Source organism: Poromitra crassiceps, assembly GCF_964638095.1.
Source record: "Poromitra crassiceps genome assembly, chromosome: 4".
In the NCBI taxonomy this organism is placed as follows: Eukaryota; Metazoa; Chordata; class Actinopteri; order Beryciformes; family Melamphaidae; genus Poromitra; species Poromitra crassiceps.
Window position 1 is genome coordinate 14,962,244 of NC_139626.1, and position 14,283 is coordinate 14,976,526.

At 46.7% G+C, this 14,283-nt stretch overlaps 1 protein-coding gene across 1 annotated transcript in view; it reads right to left on the reverse strand.

Moving 5' to 3' along the window:
• syde1 (synapse defective Rho GTPase homolog 1) overlaps positions 1–14,283 on the reverse strand; it is a gene marked incomplete at its 3' end in the record, with an annotated part of 25,666 nt that continues 11,383 nt past the window's right edge. The window contains exons 3-14 of the mRNA XM_083635778.1: positions 13,350–13,842; positions 11,354–11,701; positions 9,610–9,805; positions 8,933–9,096; positions 8,717–8,842; positions 7,519–7,607; positions 7,246–7,380; positions 5,493–5,619; positions 4,349–4,515; positions 2,418–2,664; positions 1,217–1,546; positions 1–182 (exon numbers count right to left, since the gene is read on the reverse strand). Of these exons, the coding sequence (XP_083491904.1) occupies positions 1–182; positions 1,217–1,546; positions 2,418–2,664; positions 4,349–4,515; positions 5,493–5,619; positions 7,246–7,380; positions 7,519–7,607; positions 8,717–8,842; positions 8,933–9,096; positions 9,610–9,805; positions 11,354–11,701; positions 13,350–13,842 (2,604 nt within the window). The remainder of the gene's footprint in view (positions 183–1,216; positions 1,547–2,417; positions 2,665–4,348; positions 4,516–5,492; positions 5,620–7,245; positions 7,381–7,518; positions 7,608–8,716; positions 8,843–8,932; positions 9,097–9,609; positions 9,806–11,353; positions 11,702–13,349; positions 13,843–14,283) is intronic.

Genomic DNA, 14,283 nt, shown 5'->3' on the forward strand with positions numbered 1-14,283 from the left:
CTACAGACAGATATTGATCTGTTTGGCCAGTTCTCTATCCAGGTCATGGATCAGCGTGTCAAAGTCTTTCAGGCTGAGTCTGCAGCTGAACGGAGCATCGAAATCCACAAACTCGTCCACATAGAGCCCGCCTCCTGCTCCGCTAGGCCACACCCCCTTCTTCTCCTCCTCCTCCCCGCTCCCTAGGAGGACAACAACAAGGAGCGGACAGTTAGTACATTGGTCCACAACGCAAAACATTGTAGTTTCACAACAACTGCTGAACATTTTTCACCGGGATACGTAGAATCTCAATGTAAATTTGGAACTAAATGTCGGTTAATTTGAAAACGTCTCAATGTAAACTTAAAACTAAACGTTGGTTAAAAAAATCGGTTATGAAACAACTTTGGTTATGGATAGGAAAGCACTTAATGTTAAGGTTATGGTTAAATAACAAAAAGCTTAGGGGTAGGGTTAGACGTTGAACATGATGGGAATCGAATGGCGGTCTCTGGTGTCTAAAGCAAGTGTTTTACCACCCTGGCCACTGCACCCTTAGCGCACCCTGGCTTATTGTCAATAGCAGACTGTCATTATTTAGAGACCACTAGAGGTCTAGGTGTTGATACAGTATATACAAGAAAAGAATAGGCAAAAAAAACGTTGCCATGTTAAAAAAAATGAAGGCCGTTATTGTGAGACCAGGCCGGTTATCATCATAGTAGTCTGACTCAACAGAAGTAGGTTGTGGGTATAAGCTCTGCCATTGGTGCCGACCATTTCAGTCGGAAAGCCCCACCCCTTTTCGTTTCTGCTATCTGTGTGTTTCCAAAGTCCACGTACATGTAGCTACGTGAAGCAATAACAACAACCGCCAAGCTAACAACCTAACGTTGCACGTTGAAAATCGTAAGATTTGCATACGTGTTTTACTGTTTCATAGGTCTTTTTCTTTTCTGAGGATTTCAGCAAAACAAGTTGCCCCTCCGATGCTATTTTGCAAGAACACCTGTGCATCCGGTACGCTTAGCGCCGCCAAAGACGCTTGTTTTTGTGTTAAAGGTATGCAAACAAGACAGAGCATTTTCCCCCCTGTACCAAAATGAGAGTGGGTTAAGCCAGACTCTAAACGAAGAGTCTGGTGAAGCGAGACTAGCATCATAGAGGAGTCTGGCTAATAGGAGCAGAACAGCAAGGAGCATACTTCTGGATGTGGGTCTGTGAGTTCCGTTACCTCCTTCACTCTCACTTCCTGCCACCTCGTCGTAATCCGCTTCCTGCCCAGACAGGAAGTCCCGCCCACAGATGCTCCAGTCTCCAGCATAGCGGTTGATTGGCGGCGGGCTGTCCAGCCGGGCCAGGCCGCGCCCACGCCTCGAAACCACCACCTCCTCCTCTGGGTTCTGGGGCAGAGCCAATCGCAGGGCGGCTGGGTTATGGGGCAGATCCAATCGCAGGGCGGCACGGCGCTGCTGCTGCATGGGGTTATGGATAATGGAGGGCGAGGGAGGAGGGGAGGGGGGGAGGTCGATCTGGTCGTCTGTCGGGCCTCGACCGCTTGGCACTGGAGGAGAGAGAGCAGGAATACGATTGGATAAAACTATCAAACTAAGATCAAAAGGAGAGGATAAAAACATCCAGGTCCAGGCACTCAAGGAGGTTTGAAAGTAAAAGGCCTTTAATTTAACGGACTAGTAGCCCAACTGCTAGACTAGCCCAAGATGATGGATGAAGATGGATGGATGGATGATATGATGCAGAGTTTTGCATTCCAGAGCGATTGTTTATGTGCTGCAATGGCTGACATCCCTACCTGTTCAGCGTGCGGTGTGGTGACAGCATGGGTGACAGTCTGCCTGAAACACACACTCCGCCCTGGGGGAAGAGCTATCACGGGTCGGGAGATAACTCTAACAAGCATTTCCTTATTATAGCTGAGCTGATGACAGGCACTATGTTAGCTAGTTAACGTTAGCATCGGAGCTACTCTAGCACGTTAGATGTGTTAGCTTAGTTCTTTTGCCTGTACTGTAACATGCGTTTATTGCTTCCAGAAGAGGGCGCACTAACGTCTATATAATATTGTGACTGCAGAAACCAGTGAATTTGGGAAGAGATGTAAAACATTGTGCCACAGTATCATAGTAGTGCCATAGTATCCGACAGTAGTAGCGTGGTATAAATCAGCTGGTACAGTATACAGTAGTAGGCATCGCGGCGTTTTGTCGGTAGATCGTTGGTATATCGTGCAACACTACCCGGCACTATTCTGCTGAGGGAATTGCGGAATTGAGAATATAAAAAGGCAAAATTAGGCAAAAAAAGGAAAAATCCCAGGTGCGTAGTACCGGTGGTGGGCCACCAGGCTTGCATTACACTGGAGGAAAGCCTTTGTATTATAGGATGTAGCAGTATAATATAGTGCTCTGTCTCACCTGGCCACAGCTGCAGCAGGTAGTGCAGTGCCTCGATGTGTCGCTTAAAGTCCATGGCACTCGCTATCTCTCCACTGTGAGAGAAGCTCCGCCCCCCTCCTATGCCCCCACCCCCTCTCCAGGCCTCCTGCGTGGGCGTGAGTAGCACCGGCCCGAAGCACACCGCCAGGTTCTGATGAGTCATCCTATTGGTGGAGCTGAACGACGCAACCAGGCTGAGATGGTCGAGCAAGAGAGACAGAGTGGCCTGCAGAGAAAGAGGGAGAGTGAGAGAGAGAGATGGAGAGAGAGGGAGAGAGATGGAGAGCGTGAGAGGGAGAGTGAGGGAGAGAATGAGAGGAGGAGGATCCCCAGCTCAACTGATTGTTGAACTTCACCATTATTCAGAGCTGCCAAGTTTCACCAAAAGTTAGGAGTATTTAGGAGTGAGACTTTGTGGGGAAAGTTAGGAGTGAGACTTCGGGGGAAGGCAAGTTAGGAGTGAGACTTCTGGGGAAGGGAAGTTAGGAGTGAGACTTCTGGGGAAGGGAAGTTAGGAGTGAGACTTCGGGGGAAGGGAAGTTAGGAGTGAGACTTCTGGGGAAGGGAAGTTAGGAGTGAGACTTCGGGGGAAGGGAAGTTAGGAGTGAGACTTCGGGGGAAGGGAAGTTAGGAGTGAGACTTCTGGGGAAGGGAAGTTAGGAGTGAGACTTCTGGGGAAGGGAAGTTAGGAGTGAGACTTCTGGGGAAGGGAAGTTAGGAGTGAGACTTCTGGGGAAGGGAAGTTAGGAGTGAGACTTTGGGGGAAGGGAAGTTAGGAGTGAGACTTCGGGGGAAGGGAAGTTAGGAGTGAGACTTCGGGGGAAGGGAAGTTAGGAGTGAGACTTCAGGGGAAGGGAGGTTAGGAGTGAGACTTCGGGGGAAGGGAAGTTAGGAGTGAGACTTCGGGGGAAGGGAAGTTAGGAGTGAGACTTCGGGGGAAGGGAAGTTAGGAGTGAGACTTCGGGGGAAGGGAAGGTCACCGGCCTTTTTTTTTTTTTACGTTTGAAGCAAGATTTAGCGAGGAATAGGCCTATCTCATTTTAACAGGATTACGCTGTTGTTGGTCTTAACCATCAATATTTTTTCATTTTCTTATAATTTCCTTCTAATTATCATATTGATTTCAACCATATCACCCAGCCCTACTTTTCCCCCCTCGACAAAAATTCCCCAGCTGCCCCTGGAGGTCCTTCTACAAAGTTATGTTAAACAACGAACAACATAATTGGTCAGAATATGTCAGTAAGAAGATCTATTCAGATAGAATGATTCACAATCACACACCCATTGCACGATATATATTTTTTAAATTCTCATTACTAGTGTCAAGTTAGCAGTTTGTCACGTCCCCTCTGCGCCATTATTGCCGACCCTAAAGGGGTACCTTTCACGTTATATTTGGATGCACGTTCCTCAGTCTAGCACAGACCCTGGCTCTCAGCCAAATAACCAGGAAGAGAGCAGGGGGCTGCGACCGGCCGCCATTCACGGCTCTCGTCTAACGCGGCAACTTGGTTGGGTTTAGTGGAATAAAATAACCTTAGGTTTCGGCAACAAAAAGAACTTGGTTGGGGTTAGTCGTGACGAGAAAGTTACAAGTTGGGAACTCTACAGGTCCGCCACTCCCACCCCTTTGCCCAGCATGACTTTGACGTCCTACTTAACTACCTACTTATTTATTACTTAAAACTCACGTTACATTCAAGGCTGCTGGAGATCGCCGCGAGGTGACCTCCATATAGTCTGACGGTCCTTCTTCTGCATATGAAGACGCAAAATGTGCCATTCCACGTCGGCAATAATGACGCTGAGGGGGCGTCACAAATAGGAGCATTTTGTCGCACTGGGAGTGAGATGGGGTTGTTAAGGTTGGAATAGAGTACAGCAAAACACAAGAGTCTTGGTCCTACCTTCTCAGGGGCCGGCAGGCAGGCCAGCAGTCCCACGGTGCTCTGGGCCAACGGGGGCTCCAGGGCCCCGGGTGGGGGTCTCAGGGTCATGGCCTCCAGGACGACCTGGTACAGAGACCTGGTGATGAGCGGAGATGGCAGCTCCCGCAGGAAGTCCTTCAGGATGCCTGGGGACACACAGCAGCGAGTCACCTCAACTCCCAGTCCAGTTCCAAGTCACCAAGTGTCCGAGTCACTAATGCCAAGTTCACACGCTCCGAGCCCTCAACGAGCTGTTTTTGGAGCTCGGCGACGGCGACAAACCCCCCCTGATCAGAGGCAAATCATGTTGGCTGTGTGTCTGGGACAAGGGACTGACTTAATGCGAGGCGATTCGAAGCAAATCGAGTGGCCTGCCCTGCAGTGAGGGAGAATGGAGACAGCAGTCCACTAAGTAATGTATTTTACCAGACAAATCTGAAACATACCAGCTACGTCTCAATAACAGTCTATGTTACCAAGACAACATAGAGCACCGTGGACTGTGTGCTCGCTGGCTGGCTCACTGCGCCCGGCACCAGAGCAGAGAACCGGCGGTTGGTTCCCTCCGGGTGGACAGCTTCCTCCTAGAGGGCTGGATGCCGGTCTTGAAACAGGCCACGAGCCACGGTAAATAGCAATGTTCCTGGAATGCGAGTTAACGAGCCAATTACATGTCCTTTGCTTCTACATTAAATGAAGTTTTATTATTTGTATTTATGTCACATGCTTATTGGCTAAGTATATTAACATTTATGGGCAGCCATGTGGCCTGCTTGGAATTTTCTTCTAGCTATGAAGATTGATTGACAGCTGTCAGGTCATATTATTGGTTGAAATTTGACAACACATGCTGACATAAGCACACTGTAGATGTAGTTATGAATGAAGACAACATGGTTGAATTTTGATGTGAAAAACCAAAGAAATTGGATTTTCGTGGATTTTTTTGGCATAGCCTACATTGTTAAATCGTTGCACTCTATGACCAGGGATGTGATCTAAAATAGTTAAAAAGTCATTTCTCATTTCAGCTCAACTATAAGGGTCATGTCCGACCCACTAAGGCTCGTGGCATGTTCGCTCATGTTAGCATGTGTGTTAGCGTGTGTGTTAGCGCATTGACCTGTGATGACGTTGATGTCGGGGTACAGCTCTTCACTCAGGCAGACGGCTGAGCTGTTCCTCTCAAACCAGTCTCTCAGTTCCTTCTTCACCGCAGCCGATCCACACAGCCTGTACAGACCCACCACCTGCAAGGATGGAGAGATGATTCACTTAACCCTAGATGATTTTGATCCGGCAGTTGCTAGGTAGGTTACAACAGTAGTTAGTAGTTAGTACAACAGTTACGGTAGGTACAGCATCAATAAGCGGACAAAGTTCATCTTTATTTGTCACAAACACCACGCACGCAGGCAGGCACACACACACACACACACACACACACACACACACACACACACACTCACACACACACATACACACTTTGGAGGCGCCTCCTCTGCATTTGACCCATCCTGGCTCCTCCATGGTTCAGGCCAGGAGCGGTGGGCAGCTGCAGTGAAGCGCCCGGGGACCAACTTCTTCCAACCGCCGCTGATCAGACGACCATCTTCTGCATGTTTTTAGTGGGGGGTTACTGTATATAGACCATTTTTTTGTTTGCAAACGATTGCGTATTTTTGTGGGAGGAGCCGAACTGGTTGCAAAAAGTGAAGCGTACTCACTGCAAGGATGGTCTAGGATCCAAATAAATGGCCAAAGAGGCAGTGCGGGACATCGTCATATACCCGCAGTGGGAAAGCTCAATCTCTATACGGCGGAGCCGCACACAAGACTTTTTTTCCCCTTATTCCGGGAAATGGGAATCCCTACAGCTTGTTTCCTACTTGCAGAGTATTGAAGGCAAGAGTTGATATGTGTTTGACAACAGCGCTGCCGCCATTCTGGCTTGAAAAAAGCCTCAATGGCCAATGGGACAACGCCATAGAACCATGACAGCCAATCAGAGGTGTCTCTTTCAGGCCAAAATGGCAGATTTGCTGTGCGCCGATGTTGCAATGGAACATATTAACTTCTGTTCCTATCAATGTTTTGATAGGAACAAGTTTTTTTGCAACCACTGACGTAACCCCGTGATGTCCACTCGAAATTGGTCTATATGGAGGAAACCCCAGGTGAGCATCGGGAGAACATGTAAACTCCACACAGAAAGCAGGTGAGCATCAGGAGAACATGTAAACTCCACACAGAAAGCAGGTGAGCATCAGGAGAACATGTAAACTCCACACAGAAAGCAGGTGAGCATCAGGAGAACATGTAAACTCCACACAGAAAGGCCCTTTTGACGAGATAGCCCACCTGGGCACCAGGCACCGAAGGCATGGGGAGACATACCCCCAGTACCAAGACAGATAGTTGTACCATTTGCCTCCATTTTATGGCGATACTAACTTGACGACTGTAGCTCACTGTATACTGCGCGGAGAGTGACGGTAAAGACATTGTGTATCTTGATTATGTATGGGGGATATGGCAAATGAGCGAAACTCCCAGAAAGTTGGAATATCCCTTTAACCATTCCACAGATTTCATGCTAACAAAGTATAGTTTGGCAAGTTTACATCTACTCTGTGCATGACACCAAGTCATTTCTCCAGCTTGTCGCCGAAAAGCTGCCGTATCCCTTTAAATTAACAAGCTTTAATGACTTCAACCAAGTGTATGTAAACTTCCAACTTCAACTGTAGATAGACAGACAGACAGACAGACAGACAGACAGATAGATAGATAGATAGATAGATAGATAGATAGATAGATAGATAGATAGATAGATAGATAGATAGATAGATAGATAGATAGATAGATAGTAGTACCTTCAGTCCTCTTCTTTCTATCTCTGCCACAGATTTCTGGATCAGAAGAGGGATCGGAGATGCAGATCCTTCTTTCTCCACTAGATGGTGCAGCTCCACCCCAAACACACTGGGAGGCACTGACAGGCTGCTGGGCTGGAGGAGGGAGGTTATATAAAGGATGATTATTGTAGGAGTAGTATAGTAGTGCTAATAATACTAATAGTTGCATAGTATACCTTGAAGTTAAGTGATCCTTTATTATCCCCATGGGGAGATTAATCATCTGTGTACCTGTGTGTCCCATTGTTCCTGTAGTGACAGTTTGACATAGAGAAGACCTCTGGGCTCCAACTTCACACACAGCTGCTGACTACGACATCCTGAGAGAGAGAGATACAGAGAGAGAGAGAGAGATACAGAGAGAGAGAGAGATACAGAGAGAGATACAGAGAGAGAGAGAGATACAAAGAGAGAGAGATACAGAGAGAGAGACAGACAGCAAGACAGACAGACAGAGAGAGAGACATTGCAATGTTTACACAGTTCTGACTTATTAAGTATTTTAACTGCAATGTACAGATTTTTCTATTTTCATTTCGTTACCTTCACTTACCTGTATACATTTTATTCAACTGCCATTTAAGTGCAATTTTCTCATTGTACCTGTTAAGTTAATTTTATTAATTTTGTTCATTTTACCCCTGCTGCCCTGGTTGCTGCTCCACCCCATCTGCCAATCTGGGGAGAGCCTAGCACCATGCTTCCTCCAACCCATGTGCAGTTGCCAGCCGCTGCTTTACACCTGACAGCGGGGAGCTCCACCGGCAGGACGTAGCCCATGGGAGGATCACGCTATTCCCACCAGGTCCCTTCCGCCCTGAACAGGTCGACCAGAGGAGGCGCTAGTGCAGCGACCAGGACACATACCCTTAATCCGGCTTCTCACCCGCAGATGCAGCCAATCGTACCTGAATGGATGCCCAACCAACCCGGAGGTAACACGGGGACGCGAACCTGCGACCCTTGTGTTTGTGGGCAGGAAATCTAGCGCTACACTACCTGGACGCCCAACCATGTCCAATTTTATTTCTGTAAAACCATTTTTATGTGCTGCTTTCTGACCAGGACTTCCTGGAAGAGATGTTGTATCTCAATGGGACCTTCCTGGATAAATACATAAATACATAAATACATAAATACATAAATACATAAATAAATGGTCCTTCCCAGTTTGTGTTCTTGAACGTTCTTCATAGTTATTCGGGGTCCAAGTCTTCTGCTTTAAAATGTCAAAATTTTGTGAGTGCTCGCAGTCTGCTTATACCCCTATTATTGCTGTGTGTGGCTATATTTAATATGTAAATGAAATATGAAAAACTATAACAAATATTAACATTCTCATAACTGGCAGTGCTATATTATGGTAAACATTACTTTAATAAATAATGATAACATTATGATAAAAGCATACTACTTTAATGTAATGCACCTTTAAAGAGCGGTGGGATAGAGACTCCACCCAGACAGCAGACTCTGTTCCTGGTTGGACCACTTGACAGGGAAGCCTGGCTCTGATTGGTCCCTGATTTAGCCCCAACTAGTCCTTGTGGATTGGCTGGAGAGAGATGGAAGATGTTACAATCTCTCTTCCAATACAACTCATACATACAGATGGTAGTACAGTATTGACCTGCAGTAAGCCTACCTGGTGTGAGTATGATCAGACGCAGCTGCTTGGCTCTCTCCAGCTCCAGGTGGAAGGCGTGGTTTAGCGAGAGGGCGGAGCCTCGCAGCGTCAGGAGGGCGGTCCTTGCTCTCGTCACCCCGTCTATCTGAATGGCCAGGAAGACTTCCTTACTGCACTCCGACCTGGGCCGAGAGAGAGAGAGAGAGGGAGAGAGAGGGAGACAGACAGAGACAGAACACCTTTATTTTACAGTGTTAAACCTTCTTCTTCTTCTGTGGTGTTTTACAGCAGTTGGCATCCTTTATGTTGCATTACCGCCTCCTTCTGGATTTATCCATCCACCGTTTCCCTACATTCTGTCAATCTGGTGCGCTCTCAAAGTCACACCGGGGGTTAGATGATGTCTCACTTGAAGTGTGACATCATCAGTGACCTCATCAATGATGATATCGTCTTCAATGATGACATCATCACTGTTGGCAACATCACTGTTGACACAATCATCAGCGGTTACATCATCTAACAGTAACCCCCCCCCCACACACACACACACACACACGTGAACTGAACTGAGGCTGAATTGAACTGAGACAGCTGCAAATACAGCGTGTGTTTTTCAGCCTCCAGTGGGCACTGTCAACATACAGGTCAGCATTGAGTCTGTATTTGTGGTAGGAGTGTGGTTGTGTGTGTACCGGCTGGTCTTCATCTCCTCCAGGCCCAGCAGATGGACGGTTAATAAGCCAGTGACCCGCTGGGCGCATCGCGGCAGGTCGGAGCCCACGTACAGCCGGAAAGAGCTCACGTCGCACGCCGTTTCCTGGGACACCGTGAGTGGCAGGGCCTGTTGCCTTGGCAACAGCTCAGGGGAGTCCCCGTCGCTAAGGTAACCTGAAAACAAAACAAACGGTTTACGTTTTGTTGACGATGTTATCTAGACACACGTGACCGATCAGTTGATGTCTGTTGATGTCCAATGACACAGATCCTCCAACGTGACCGAGCAGTTGATGTCTGTTGATGTGCATAGACACATGACCTAAATAACCATCATTTAGTGTGTTCACACCGAACGTGAGTTTGACCGCGGATCATGTCTTTACTCACGTTAGTCATGTGAGTCAAATTTAATCTAAATTGCTAGTATACCTGCTCTCTCTCCTCTGTTCCCCTGCTCTCTTCCTCTCCCCCCTTTCTCCCCTTCCATCTTCTCCCTTAATTCTCTCCCCCTTCTCCCCTTCCCCCAGAAATAGAAGTATGTCAGTGTTCCCCCTGAACAACTGAGAAAGTGGTGGACACTGTAAATCGTTAGCACTGTGAAGATGATACAATTCAGTAGGTGGCGGTAATGCAACATTTAAGGATGCCAACCGCCATAAAACACATAAATCATGTAAATTCAATGTAAACTCATTAACTCGGACTGTAAATTCATGTAAACTCATATTTAACTCGGACTGTAAATTCATGTAAATTCACTGTCTATTTAACGCCTATTTAACTCAGACTGGAAATTTCATGTAAATTCAATGCAAATTCCTATTTATTATCCTCAGAACACTCCTCCACTCATGTACATATTGTATATTTGATTGCACCTGCAACTTTGTGATTGTCTTTAGTTATCTTTCCTACTTCTTATCTCTGTATATTGATGTGACCGCTACGCTGCATACAGACACGAAGACAAATAGTCATCTGTTTACCTAACAAATGATGTCCATACAAATGATGTCCATACTATCCACAAAAAAAAAATTAAATAAAATGGCTTTCCATTTGTATTTACAGCTTTTTATAATTCTTCTATGATTTTTGCTTGTTTCTAATTGTTTTCCCTTATTAGACCGTTGGTCTTTGGTGTACTTATTCTGTTGTTTGTTTTGCATTGTGTTGTTTTAATGCTTCAACTTCATTTTATTTGTATTGCAGTTTTTACTTGTCCAAGCCATGTAACCTTGTTAAGAAAGGTGCCATACAAATAAAGTGTATTATTATCATCATAATGCTGATGTGGTGGTGGAAAATACATGACTAGTGACATATCCCACAGTGTGACATCATAATAAGGCAGATGAGATCACAGTGGGCAGTCCAATAGAAGTCTATAGAACTCCCACCACGTGCAGGGTAGTCGAATAGACTTCTTATTCAACCCTTTCTCTAACCTTAAGCAAGTTGTTTTAGTTGCCTAACCATAACCAAAACCATCACACAAGTTGTTGGCTACGGTCTTGTGGTAGCGTTGAAACATGAGGAAATAGGGTACTCAGTGTGTTAAAAAGTGACGCGAAGGAGTCCTGACCAAATGTCAGGATTTGACCAGTTGGGCGTGAGAATGTGTTGATTTGACTAGAAGAACGCCCATATCGTCTGAGGGAATGAATGACGTCCGCTACACTGTTATAAATATACCTAAATATAACCAGATGTATTTACCTCCTTTACTAGCAGAGCGCCCTCTAGAAGACCGTCGGAGCGGTCTGGCCGGAGGGGCGGAGCTATCCAGATGATATCTGCTGATCACGTTCTGATTGGACAACGATGGCGACGACGCGTCCTTACTGGCCGATGACCCCTCATCCCCGCCCCCTCGCCCGCTGTCATCATTTCCATGGCGATGAGCGCGTGAGGAGCGAAGGCTGAGTTTGCGTCGCAATTCAGGAAGTTTCTTCATCTTCAGAGACAGTTTCCTCACCGTCCCCGGAGACCGCAGCCTGTCAATCACACTGCCCGACACGCCCCCTTTCTTCTGGGAGGCGGGGCTAGACTCTGAGGGAGGGGAGTCTGAGACAGACAGGGAGAGAAATGAAATGAAATGAAATATCAGAAAGTTGCCAATTGATTTGACCACAGCTGATCCAACAGGCATCCAGTTTTCCCCTGACATTATATATTCAGGTGTTTATTGTTTTTCTTCCTTGGAAATTTAAGAGAAGTTCAGTCATCAAGCCTCATTTCCCTACATTGAGTGACAAGCATTAATTAGACAAACCCGACATGCCTACCTCTACCTCATGTATTGAAACTGACAATATGTGGGTATTAACAATGATGTGTTTTGATAGCCAGTGTAAATTAATTTGGGGTGCCTTGCCCCGTTTCTCTCCCTCTCTCACAGCTGTCGCTTGTAGGCTATATGGACGGCTTTGAGTCTTTTATTGTTTTCCATGAGAAACGGTACCAGGTCATACCAAAAGGTTTGGCCAGGAGGGTATTGTTGGGTATAGTTGCTGAAAATAAATAGATAAAATTAAATATATATTTGATCCATCCATTCAAATTTTGTATCAAATTAATAACAGTGTACCCTCCCTGAGACAAAAATTTTAAAAGCACCACCCTCCCCAATTTTCCTCCAGTGACCCCTTCCATGAATAGCTTTCATTTGGAAACTCTGTATAAAAATGGCGGTAAATACCGGAAATTACGTGAGTGACCGAGAGTAATCTGTTCCAAGGTAGGTCGGAGTCGAAAACAACTGTAACCTCATAGTCCTGTAGGAGTCCTGTACTAGTACTGTATGCTAGCCAGGTCATTCTGTGAATGTGATGTCCCCGTGACTTCCCTAACTTCCTGTCTTCTTCCTACCTGTTTTCTGCTGTGATGTCATCATGAGGTCATTCTGTGAATGTGATGTCCCCGTGACTTCCCTAACTTCCTGTTTTCTTCCTACCTGTTTTCTGCTGTGATGTCATCATGAGGTCATTCTGTGAATGTGATGTCCCCGTGACTTCCCTAACTTCCTGTCTTCTTCCTACCTGTTTTCTGCTGTGATGTCATCATGAGGTCATTCTGTGAATGTGTTGTCCCTGTGACTTCTCTAACTTCCTGTCTTCTTCCTACCTGTGTTTTCTGCAGTGATGTCATCATGAGGTCATTCTGTGACCGTGTTGTCCCTGTGACTTCTCTAACATCCTGTCTTCTTCATACCTGTTTTCTGCTGTGATGTCATCATGAGGTCATTCTGTGACCGTGTTGTCCATGTGACTTCTCTAACATCCTGTCTTCTTCATACCTGTGTTTTCTGCTGTGATGTCATCATGAGGTCATTCTGTGACCGTGTTGTCCATGTGACTTCTCTAACATCCTGTCTTCTTCATACCTGTGTTTTCTGCTGTGATGTCATCATGAGGTCATTCTGTGACCGTGTTGTCCATGTGACTTCTCTAACATCCTGTCTTCTTCATACCTGTGTTTTCTGCTGTGATGTCATCATGAGGTCATTCTGTGAACATGGTGCCCCTGTGACTTCTCTAACATCCTGTCTTCTTCATACCTGTTTTCTGCCGTTATGTCATCATGAGGTCATTCTGTGAACATGGTGCCCCTATGACTTCTCTAACTTCCTGTTTTCTGCTGTGATGTCATCATGAGGTCCTTCTGTGACCGTGTTGTCCCTGTGACCTCTCTAACTTCCTGTCTTCTTTCCTACCTGTGTTTTCTGCTGTGATGTCATCAGTATGGTGGCTGATGGTTGGATTGGTGCCTTGCGGTGGACAGTCGCTGCTCTGGCCCTCTGCTGACCCCACCCACACTCCCCCTGGGTCCGCCCTTGTGTCTCCTGGCCCCACCCCCTCCTGGTCTTCTCTCCTCCTCCACACCTCCTGGTCTTCATGCCCCTCCCTGCGCGGGGCGGCATCCTCCTCTTCGGGGATGGGGTTGTACCAGATGTTGCTGCCACTCAGCTGCTCTGGCCCCCCAGCCTCCTCCGCGGCCTGGGACTTTCCTGACGCCAGCACCCAGGCACGGCTGCTGCGCTCCAGGCTCTGCAGGTACGACCGCTGGCCGGATAGCTTGGCACTGCCAGAGGAGGTGGGGCTGGGGGGGTCGACCACGCCCCCTGCTGGCTGGGAGGCTTTCTGCGGGGGAAGACAGGGGGTGGCGCTCAGATCCCGGTCCAGACTGACACACACCCTGTCAGGAGCCTAAGAGCACAACAACACAAATAGGCGTCAAACTACTGGGCAAGCCGCAACCTCCATCTTGGAAACATGATGCCAATGTAGAAATGCTTAGAACTGCAGTTCCTCGAGTGACCACTTGAGTTTGGCTCTAAAAGAAAGTCCAACCCCATGGACCCCCATGTTAAAGTGGCCAACTTTACAGCAGAAATAAAAATATTTACAGTCTGGTACAAAAAATAGTTTAGCTAATTTCATTGTTCATAACAACTGAATGGGGGTGATTTTTTATATACTGTAACTCAGGGGTTCTCAACCTTTTTTGTGCCAAGGACCGGTAGATAGATGGGAAAAAAAGTTGCAGACCAGTTGTCAATTTTAATGGTTTTAGTTACATATATATTTACTCACCAGGTGGCGACAAAGGGTAAATAACAGCCTTTTGTGTTGTACTGTATGTAGCCT